The sequence below is a fragment of the Brachionichthys hirsutus genome, chromosome 17, assembly GCF_040956055.1.
Source record: "Brachionichthys hirsutus isolate HB-005 chromosome 17, CSIRO-AGI_Bhir_v1, whole genome shotgun sequence".
In the NCBI taxonomy this organism is placed as follows: Eukaryota; Metazoa; Chordata; class Actinopteri; order Lophiiformes; family Brachionichthyidae; genus Brachionichthys; species Brachionichthys hirsutus.
The window spans coordinates 12,175,389-12,186,628 of NC_090913.1; the positions used below are offsets into that span (position 1 = coordinate 12,175,389).

The 11,240-nt window shown below is 53.1% G+C and overlaps 1 protein-coding gene across 1 annotated transcript; it reads left to right on the top strand.

The window, feature by feature from the left end:
• The first annotated feature begins 4,912 nt into the window (after window positions 1-4,912).
• On the top strand, window positions 4,913-6,892 carry c1qtnf6b (C1q and TNF related 6b). The gene is made up of 2 exons (XM_068750822.1): window positions 4,913-5,087; window positions 6,345-6,892. The coding sequence occupies exons 1-2, from the start codon at window positions 4,913-4,915 to the stop codon at window positions 6,890-6,892; spliced, it is 723 nt and encodes a 240-aa protein (XP_068606923.1).
• The last annotated feature ends 4,348 nt before the right edge of the window (window positions 6,893-11,240 follow it).

Sequence of the window (11,240 nt, forward strand, 5' to 3'; positions counted from 1 at the left end):
AGTGACCTCCGTCGTGGACGCCGTCGCCCCCGACGGGACGGACGCGGCGCTGCAAAAGAAGATCAGAAGCGAACTCGCCGACGAGCCGACGAGTTCCAGCTTCTCCAATCCCACGTATTCCCATCTTTCTCGCCCCGCTGCTCCGGTCTCCTTGCTCACGGCGGGGAACCTGGAGGCCTGTGACGCCGACACCCCTTACGGACCGGTTGGTTGTCATGGCGACGGCCAGCATGCCGAACAGGACGTGGATGAAGCGGGAGGTGAAACAGACGCCATCCTGAAGTGGTTCTCTGAAGGCAGCAACAACGGTGAGGTGAAACCACAGCTCGAGCATCCCAGGCTCCGGAGCGTGGATTCCGGGCTCGGCGGCGGCGGCGAGGGCCTGGAGGCCGATAGCGTGGAAGCGACCGAAGGCTGGGAGGACAGGAACTGCTTTCAGAAGCCGTTCAGAACCAGCGGAGGTGTCCGTAACGCCATCCGGGCTGCCCTCGGTGACCTCCCGCGCCGAGATTCTGCTATTAGCGATGCGGGTGAGGAGGAGGGCCTTGAACCCAGCAGCCCCCCGTTTCCTCCTATCGCAGGCCCGTTCAGCGCTTCAGCGAGCTCCTTCTCCTCTTTCACGCCGGTGGCGTCGGGGACGGGTTTGAGTCAGGAAGCTCTTCCTGGTCACTTCCTGGAGAGGCTCGCTCTGAAGTCAGCCGGTGGTCCAGTGGCGCCCTCTGGTGACGGATACAGGCCGGTGAGGCCGGAGCAAACGCTGCGTCCGTAGGAAACATCTCAGGGTCGATTCTTTACGGACCGATGCTCAAATGTGAATTTCATAAACGTCTTATTTACTCGTCGGTGAAACTTTAAAATGCTTCGTGGGTTCTTGTTTGAATCTGGATTATATAATCTGACCTCCTACGTTGTGATTTCTTCTTCTCTTCTTTTATTGCTGCTTCATCTGTTGTTGGATTATTTAACCGTTAACATCTTGCTATTTTTAGTGCCTCTTTGAATGTTTGAAGGGAATAAACGACCGTACTCAACCTATCCTGTCGTTTATGTTTGGAACCGTGTCAGAAATAACATTCAGACGTCTCAAAGTTTAACCCTTTAACCCCGTATTAAAAAGCATTTTGGGGAATCCCAGTTTCACCGCCGGAGGACATTTGAAGACGGACGCTGGTACCTGGCCGGGCTGGTGAGCTGAGGCACAGGATGCGGACGCCCGGACCTCTACGGCGTCTACACTCGGGTCAGCAGGCTCAGCGGCTGGATCAAGCGAGTCATCGGCGGCGGCGGCCTTCATCGTCCTCGTGTGGATTCCTTCCCAGCTGGGCAGAGCTACGAAGAGAGCGAGAAAGCCCCACAGATCATTTTAATTCAATTAAACCCTAATCCCAATCCCACTAAAACGTGAACTGGCGTTCCTGTCTGACTGACGCCGGTTTACTGGGAACACACAGTTCTGTAATCTGAGAAGTCCAAGGAGGTGAAGCTTTAACAGCTGCAGCGCTCCTCTCTCCTCTCTCCTCTCTCTCCGCTGCTCCCCGGCGCTCCTCTTCCTCTTCCTCTCTTTCCTTGCAGCGATGGATTAAGCAGCTGAAGGTTGTGTGAGTTTCTCTGCGGTTCAGATTCGCCTTGGGAGCAGTGGTTAGACTGGGAGAGAGGGAGGATGTGGGAGGAGGCCGTTCAGGGTCCAGCAGGAAACGGGGAGAGGAAAGGAGAGACAAAAGGAAAGGAGGAATGGAGGCCTGAGGAAGGAGGCGAGAGCACATTTATGTTGTGTACATTGTGTGTGGTAATGAGGGGGGTCTGCAAGGAGCGCCGACTCCTCCGGGGAGGACGCCGACTCCTCCGGGAGGACGTCGACTCCTCCGGGAGGACGCCGACTCCTCCGGGGAGGACGTCGACTCCTCCGGGGAGGACGCTGACCCCAATCAACAAAGTCCAGACATGGAAGATCCGCTCTGCAGACAGAACTGGATCCGGATCCGGGCCGGATCTGAGATACGTTCAATGGAAGTCCGGGATTAAAAGGAGAACTGGAGGAAGGTTTGATTGGATGTTTTTGTCATCAGTGGGAAAGATGAGAAGATTCCCGGCGGGAGTTCGGAGCGCTGAAGGAGGCCAGGAGGAGGGAGTCACGCCGGGCTCCTCTCAAAGCATCTCAGTTTCAAAACCACAAACGGACTCGACGGAGATGAGTGTCGACATTCCAACGACACGGGAGGAGGAGGAGGAGGAGGAGGGGGAGGCTTTGTGCCTCGACCCAAAGCCCACCATTAGGAAGACGACAGTCGAAGAGTTTCCGTTTCCTGGAGGGATTTTGCCGCGTTGGCACATTTCTGTGCCTCGTTGCTCTGGAACTACTCCGGCTGCTGCAGCTACTTTACCCCCCCCCCCCCCTCCTGGAGTCAGGCCCATTGGCAGAGGGAACCCCCCCAGATGTTAGATCCAGCTGCTGTATGTGTGGAAAGTCTTTTTTTTAGCAGGTTTGGACATCGGTGATCAATCACAGAGAATTAATCAATTATTTTATCAAAGGCTGAAACATAAAGTCAGTCTTAAACCAGAACCTGGACCGACCCGGTTTCATACAACGAGGGGGGGCTCTAAAGCTGCAGACTGGGCATTCTCAAAGCAGAGTGATGGATGTGGAGCCCTGGGGGGGGGGGGGTCACAGGAGGAAGGGTGGGGGGGCAGGGAGGACAGGGGATGATCACAGGAAAGGGGGGGGGCGCATAATGGGAATGTAAGGTTTGATGAGGGAGTCGGCTTTAAGTGTGCGTGTGTGCGCGTGTATAAAGGGAGAGAGAGGGCGGGAGCGCGTGTTCCGGGGAGAGAGAGAGGAGTTTGCTCCTCGTTGTTCTGACACCGTGTTTTTCCTCCTCCGGTGGTGAAACCCCTTCAGGTAAGAAAAGCGACGTGACGCGCGCGCGACGCGCTTTCATGTCAGAGCGTGGAACAAATGGAAGCGACGTGCACGCGGCGGTGCGTTCACGGACCCAGGTTGTTCTCCGGCCGCCAGCTCAGCAGCAGCCGGAGCTTTTTCTAACTCTGTCGTGCACGTTGGGTCACACTGGCGTGTTAATGGAGTGCACGCGCGCGCGGGCTCGCGCGTGTTTTTGCGGTTTGTCCGACTCCGATGCTGTACACGTGGCTTTTTAAACGGGTTTGCGATGCGTGTGTTGCGGGTTCGTGTTCTTTCATCACGACGCGATGTGTGGTCAGACGAATGAAGGTTGGTGACGTCACACTGCGTTATGACGTGGAAACTTAGCAACTACTTCAGTTATTAATATAAACATCGCATCACAAAGAGCAGCATCTGCTCCGAACACTCGTGACGTCATTTATTGATAAACGCTGACAAAGATAAAGAGATCAAACAGAGACGAATCAAACATCAAACGATATGATCTTTGATGGAGTTTGAGGCGGCCCTGGCTCCTGATTGGCTGAAGTGAAGCCATTCAGACAATCGCTGCTCCTATTTCTCCATGGAAACGAAGGATGGAGGCAGAGCCCCCCCCCCCCCCCCCCGCGCTCATGTTCCATCTTCTCCGTGGTGTTTCTCAGAGGGTTTTGAGTCACACTTTGGATTTCAGAAGCTAAAGGTAAGGAGAACTGTGCAAAGGAGAGCGATGGAGAACGGAATAGAGAGAGCTGGGACCGGGGAAACCAGCATCCAGCATCGGATCCAGGGGGTTGCCTCGGTAACTTAGATCTGAAACAGTTCAGCTCAAATTTTAAAAATAGAAAACGTAACTGGAGCTTTTTTTTTTGCTTCGGCCGGTATTTAGAAACCTCGGTTTTGGTTTGTTGCTTTAGATTCTCGTGGTGAGACTGATCTCTAAATAGAGTCGGTCTTCCCGCCACATGAAGCCGCTTCCGTTACGTTTATGAGCAGAACCCGAGCGGTTCTGTTCAGGAAGACGTGACAGAACGCTCCACCCTGACCTCAACAGAACCTTCTCGATTCCTTAAAAAACGATTTTTTAAATTACATTTTGCCTAAAACTCTTTGAACCAGTTGAACTCCGGGTTTCGGAGGCTCCGGGTGTTGGAGGCTCCGGGTTTCGGAGGCTCCGGGTTTCGGAGGCTCCGGGTGTCGGAGGCTCCGGGTTTCGGAGGCTCCTCAGGATCAGCCATCCCAGAAACACATTCCCTCACTTTACCAGAAAGTCTGGGCCGAATCAAGGAACGTGTTCTCATGTGGGCACATATGGAAAAACTTCCATGCATCTCTTTAGGTTTCCAGCCCTGCAGGAGTTATATGGATGATGACTCCCCCCCCCCCCCCCACCACCTGCGGCTCCTTTAATGAGATCGAAGGCTTACAGAAAGTTGAAGGGAACCCCCCCTCATATTGCGACATCAGCAGTTTTTGGGAGCTGCGGGAAACGCTTCCTCGTTGAGTTTTGAGCGCTCCGTCCTCGTCGCTCGTCGGCTGCATTCCATTCGGGTTTGTGAGACAGCCGTCTCTGCACATTTTTATTTTACAGTGCATTTCTTCTTTGTTGCAAGATTAGTCCCAAAACCCCAAATCCAGAAATGCAGTTGTGCACAAATCCCCCGACTCTGGAGTCGTTTTAAGGATAATGCCTCGACGCTCGGCCAACTGGCTGCAGGAACCTGGAAGGAGAAGCTGCCAAAGGAACAATCCATCCCAGAGACGTCGTCCCTGCTGCCAACGATGTTCCGCCGGAGGCCGAGCCGGAGAGTTCGCTGAAGCAGATCATGATCCGGATCGAGAGATCCAGGGTTTGCTTTAACGTCGTGGATCATCCAGACGACGTTTTCCGGAATGACTTTTAAATGAACAGTAATATGGATGTGACTCCAGATTCCGGGGGGAGGTTTCCAGGAAACTTCCTGTAACTTTTCCTTTCCGTTTCATTCACCCGCTCAGGTTGCGACAGCCATGTTGGCGCCGGGCGTGTGGCTTCTTTTGCTCCTCCCCCTGGCCTGCTGTGGCCCCTCCCCCTCCAAGCCTCTTTCCAGATACTGCCGGCGGTGCTGCGACCACATGGACCCTCCGGCGGCCCAGTATCACGTGCCCGAGGTCCGCACCGTCATCAACATGACCATCCTCAAAGGTACCGGGACCAGCCTCAGCCGGACCACTGGACGCTTTTAGTTTGGCGGGGCTTCCTGTTTATTTATCACTTCCTCAGTCGTGATTGTTACAGGATCTGAAATCCGAAGTCGGTTTAGGTTGTTTGTGTGGATTTAGAAAATATGCTTTTAGGAAGACGAGAGTGGAAAACAAGTTTAAATACTTCCCGTTTAGAGATTTATTATCACAATAAAATAACGACAGTGATTGAAGGATATCAGACACACGATGGGGCCTAAATCTAATCCCTTCATCCGTCCTCCTCCACGTTTGTTTGTGTTGTTTTCATCCGTGTTTCCTGTCTGCGTGTGCACCAAGTGGAAAAACACTAAAACTAAAAGCGTTGGAACGTTGGAGTGATCAAAAAACAACAACTTACAGATTCCGGTGACGTGTTTAGTGCTGCACGGCCTCTCAAATAAGCCACACCCATTTTGGATCTAAGCCCCACCCATTCCCGATGTATGGAAACGGATGTTTTACACTCTTTTCTGGAAGTCACTATGACTGTCCAGTTGTGTTAAGGTAATCTGATTACTTGTGTTCGGTAAGCATGCAATAAAAAATGAACTGCCTAACTTTAGCTCCCGGCGCTCCCAGGAATTCTAGGAGTTCATCTGACCAGGATTAAAGGAAACGAAGTTTTATGTTGCCTTGCATTTTATTTGAAAGACTTTGTTTGATCTCAGCGGAAACGGAAAAAAAATTACTCCAAAAAAATAAAGTCAATAAAAAAATACCCCAGAACCGCACGATCGCTCACAGCTGGAGTCGGGTTTAGGGGAACACGTGTCGAACCGCAGCCGTCCAGATCAGGCGGCGTCTGCCGAACAAGCCGGGTCTGTTCTGACCCACGATCAACCCCGGCACCAGACCAGCCTCCCGGTTCTCACACACACACACACACACACACACACACAGATACTTCCCTTTCGGGCGGCAGGAAGAGAACCCAGAACAGCTCCAGGAGAGAAGAATAAAAGCTGCAGGACAGAAATGTCTTTGAGATTGAAACCAGAGGCTTCTTTCATTGGGCCATAAAATAACCGGCGGCTAACAGAGAAACTGCAGAGTCCCTCGTTTCGGGACAGCGTTCCATGTGTGCAGAGGAGGAGGAATATCCGTCGCACACGCTCCCGGCCTCCGTGCAACCGCCTGATTAGGATTTATTGCGATCAAACCCACATCCGAACACATGAAGCTCCATCCCTGCTTTTGTCTCTTCCTGTGCAACCAGGTGATAACGGAGACAGAGGTGACAAGGGGACACCCGGCAAGCCCGGCCTAGAGGGGTCCCCTGGGCTCCGAGGACCCGCCGGGACAAAAGGCAGCAAAGGCCAGGCCGGCGCCCCGGGCGACGCCTGCAAGGTCGCCCACTCCTCGTTCTCGGTGGGACGGCGCAAGGCGCTGCACAGCGTGGACTACTACCAGGCGCTGGTGTTCGACACGGTGTTCGTCAACGTCCACGAGGTCTTCAACATGTTCAAGGGGAAGTTCTACTGCGACCTGCCGGGGGTCTACTTCTTCAACGTCAACATCCACACCTGGAACTTCAAGGAGACCTACCTCCACCTGATGCACAACGACGAGGAGCAGGTGATCCTGTACGCGCAGCCCAGCGAGCGCTCCATCATGCAGAGCCAGAGCGTCATGTTGGAGCTGGCGCTGAACGACGAGGTCTGGGTCCGGCTCTACAAGAGGGAGCGGGAGAACGCCGTCTACAGCGACGACGTGGACGTCTACATCACCTTCAACGGGTACCTGGTAGCGCCGAGCATCAAGTGAGCGCGGGAGGAGGCGGCAGAATCGCTGGCTGCTGGCTCGGGCCGTCATCGCCATGGATACTGCTTTTTGGGAACAAGACAATACAAGTTTGGTTCTTTTTAAATATTCCTTTCAGGGGAGGAGTTCTGCGTTGGTGAGACGAGTCTGCAAAAAAAATAATACTAAAATGCTAGATCACAATCAGAAAAGTGTAAAGAAGCGAAGCACAGGGTTGGGATAAAGGGTCAGCATGGCGGCGCGGCGGGTTGTGGGTTCTCCGTGGTCGTACACGGGTTCCCTCGTGAATCGCCGAGCAGCCGGAGATCGGTCTGCTCCATCGCCTCGCCGTCACCCGAGCAGGAAGAACGCTCCCGCCGCGCTGCTCCGCTCTCGGGTCACCTTTCAGGGGTTCTAGATCTGCGCCGCGGCGGTTCTCCAGCAGGAACGGAGCGCTCCCGTTCCCGTTGACAGACGGCTCGTATCTTCAACTGATGCTTCCTGTCAGACGAAGGCTTAGCTTCAAAGGGTTAACTCCATCCGACGTCCTCAGAGACACCGTCCTGCTGGTGTCCATCCACGCTGGCAGAGGCTCCACGGGTCCATCTGTTTGGGGGGGGGGGGGGGGGGCAGACCGGAGCGGCTGGAAATACTTTAAACCTCGAGTGCAGATCTGAAAGGCTCTACTGGGAAATGTGGGCGTCGGCCTAGAGTGAACTGTCAAACGATGCCGCCCATGAATGATAATGATAATTATCACTTTACCTTTTAGAAGACGCAGCGGCTCAAGGGTTTGTTTTTCTCTAATAAACTTCGTCTTGGAATTCGTCCGGCTCTTCCTCACTTTATTCCGATCAGCCGTTAAAAGCGACGCTCCGAAGCTGCAGGGCTGGGAATCCACAACGCAGGAAGTCGCTGTGGGATCATGGGAGATGTAGTCTTCAGCATGAAACCACCAAGTCACGTGCACGCTCTGCTTTCACGCTTCCTGTCATGTTGTGTTTTTTACAGTGCAGATTCTGAGCCGATGAATTGACACCCAGACATGAAGAAACAGTCTGAATTCATTGGTTCTTAACGAGAGCCAGATTCCGGGTCAGCTGTTCTCGATCCCGAGCGTGACTAACACTACATAAAGATAAATAAACTGTTGTACATTAACCGCGTTTCACAAATATCTGCACGATGCCTCCACGTCTGCAATGCACGCAATATAAATGCATTAATGCAGCCCAGACACTGGCGGCGGCGGCTGATGGCTCTGCTGAGGCAAAACCAAATGTAGACGTGAGAATGTTAAGTTAGCCAGCCGGGACGTCCCAGTGGAGCAGGACCGCCCCCCCACGGCCACGCGTCACGCTCCAGGTCCTCCTCGAGGATCCCGAGCCACCACAAGGGGGCCGGTCCTCCTCGAGGATCCCGAGCCACCGCGAGGGGGCCGATCCGTCTCTCAGGTACCGCTCCGGGTCCTCCTCGAGGATCCCGAGCCACCACGAGGGGGCCGGTCCGTCTCTCCGGTACCGCAGTCCGGATGGAGAACCACACATCCAGGCTGAAAATACCAGGCCGCCTCGCTCCAATTCATTTAGCTGCAAATTACAGTCTGACCCCACCCGGTGCACACGTACACGCACACGCACACGCACACACACACACACACACACACACGTGTTAGGGTCGCTATGGCGACCGTCTGGATGTGGCACCCAGCGCTGACTTCATTCCCACTGACCGAACCGATCACGAATCCGACTCCGAGCGGGACGGAACGGGAAACGTGAGCAGATTTAAAAACGTTAATTTAAATCAGATCAAACGAACCCACAGACAGAAAACAGATTAATAAAATACAGTCACTCCGGCCTTCATCAAACGAATGCATTTAAGATATTAGTGTAAAAAAACAACACATTAAAATATTAAATAGTCAAGAAAGCCTCCCAGAACCACGAGCGTGGGCCCAGCGTACTCTCGCGATACCCGGCGGGGTTTGATTTTAGTGCGACAAAAGAATATCCGTGCTTTAATGACGACGGGAGAACAGCAGCTCCCGGTAAAAGGCCGGTGCTCGCCGGGGCTCCTACCTTGAAGACGTGCGCGGGATCGTCAGGTGTTGCAGAACAGGTGAGCTTTAACCTCCAGGGGGCGCGTCCTCGTCCGATCCGGATCCGCTTCCTAATTGAATTCTGATTCGCAGCTGAGACAATTAGGGAAAACCCAGAAGAGCATATTAGCGCTGCAGCGCTGCCCCCGAGTGGTGGGAAGGCGTCATGACGTCATTGCGCACTTCACCAGCGAGCCCAAACCGGGCCAGAGAGACGCGCACACAGCGTAACTTTAAAATTAATTTATTATATGTCCTCGTCAAAGAACTCATTACTTTTTATTTTCACGGTTAACAGAGAACAAATTAGCTCGTCTCAATTCATCATTTAATTAAATTAGACATTTACACCCTTATTCCTGCAGAGGAGAAAAAACAGCCTTTGTTTTGAAAGGACACCCCCGCCCCCTCCGCCCCTCCTCCTCCTCCTCCTCTTCATCCCGCTTTCTGTTTTATTTGGATGAGCAGATGTAGAGGTAAAGGAACACCCGACTACACAACGATGAACACAGGTAAAGGGCTGCATCGGGAGCTGAGCTCTTCACACGCACACACACGCACACACACACACACACACTCAGTAAGCTGCGACGCACACACACAGGGACGTTAAACCTTCCAAAATAAAAGCACGAAATAAGAATAAGAGCCCAGAGACAAATTGAAGACCCAACAATGATATAAAAAAATAAACCTATGTGACCATATACAATCATCATCAGTGCATGGGGAGGGGAGGGGGGGGTTCAGGGTGTGTGTTTGTACAGTATCACCACATAGAGATGATGGACGGACGGACGGACGGACGGATGGACGACAGTGGAAGTGTGTGAGGCGTGCGAAGACGGGATGAGCGGGCCGAGGATCCACTCGGAGCAGGAAACAGCCCGTTGGAATCCTGGACTCGGTTTAGCGTGTTTTTGTACCGCGGGAACGTAGGGAACCATGTTTAGAATGAAAGGGAACGCCTACAAATAAATCAAGTGGTTAAAGTCTCAGGGAACCGATGATGTCACCAAAACAACGAAAGAGTAAACAACATGGCCACCGGCGTGGAGTCCAGGAACGGTTCCGGGGAGGTCAACGACCCGGTGGGAGCCTGTCCTCGCAGTAGACGACACTCGCCTTAAAGAGACACTAAATATCGAGCTGCCAAGTCGATTAAGTTACAAAAAAAAACAAGTTAAATAGAAAAACGGGACCGAAAGCCTTAAATAAAAAAAAAATGTTAAGGATGCAAGGAAAGACGGAAAGTTCACATGAAAGTCAAAGTGCAAAACAAAACTAGAGAAGAGGCTCGAAACGTGGACTAAATGAAGCGGTCCGACTGGATCCATCAAGTCGAGCCCCTCTGAAGCTTCAGCCGCCTCCAAGTCCTCCAGGATCAGGAAAAAGACGGGGGACGGGATGTGATTTTAAGATCCACACCCGTGGGCGTGAACGCTTGTGTGTGGGGTTGAGTGGGCGGAGCTAGTACAGCATGAGACGAAAACACAACCCAAGAAAAAAGACACTTAAAAAAAGAAAAGAAAAGGAAGCAGAGATGGACAGAAAACATTCCGACAACGATTGACAGTCTCCAACAGGAGTATTTGACCCAGGTGGGCGTCGACCTCGCCTCTGTGGGCCCACCCACTCATGTCAACGCCACCCATCTCAGACGCCGGACGGACAAACCCGAGGGACGATGGCTCCCCGGCTGGTCGGGATAGTTCTCATCGGAAAAACAACAACAGAGTTTCTCCCGTCTTGGGCGCCATCAGCAGACCGTGATTTATTCAGACCCCCCCACCCACCCACAGGCGTTTCAGCAGACGCCGTGGGAAGAGGAGCGTCCTTTTCTCTCCTCTTCATCGCCGCTTTCGTCCTCCCATGCGACTCCATTCCTTCTCTTGCTCCGACCGATGATCGCTGACCCCCCCCCCCCCCGTGACACGGACCGGGCCACACACCTGGTGGATTATACACATGGACACGTGAACGGGATGAATTCCGTCCTTCCTTTTCATTTGGCAGCACGTTCTCCCGAGGATAATGAAACCGGACGTGCGTCTGTTTCTGGAAGGAGGTCACAAAATACAACAGGAAGACGTCTGGAGGCGGAGCCTGAAACAGGAACATCCTCCTGTAAAACGTTAGTGAACCCAGACGAACAAAGAAAAGAGAAAAGGACACCATCCTTCACTTCCTGTCGGCTCTCAGCAGGTTTACCGGCACTGTGACGAAAAGGAGGACGTGGGCGTGGTGACAGAAAGATAGCTTGGCTCC

Excerpts from the sequence above, each read along its gene's own strand:
- c1qtnf6b (XM_068750822.1), top strand. The coding sequence starts at position 4,913 with ATGTTGGCGCCGGGCGTGTGGCTTCTTTTGCTCCTCCCCCTGGCCTGC. Across the intron at positions 5,088-6,344 it reads CAACATGACCATCCTCAAAG|GTGATAACGGAGACAGAGGT; the intron begins GTACCGGGACCA and ends CTGTGCAACCAG.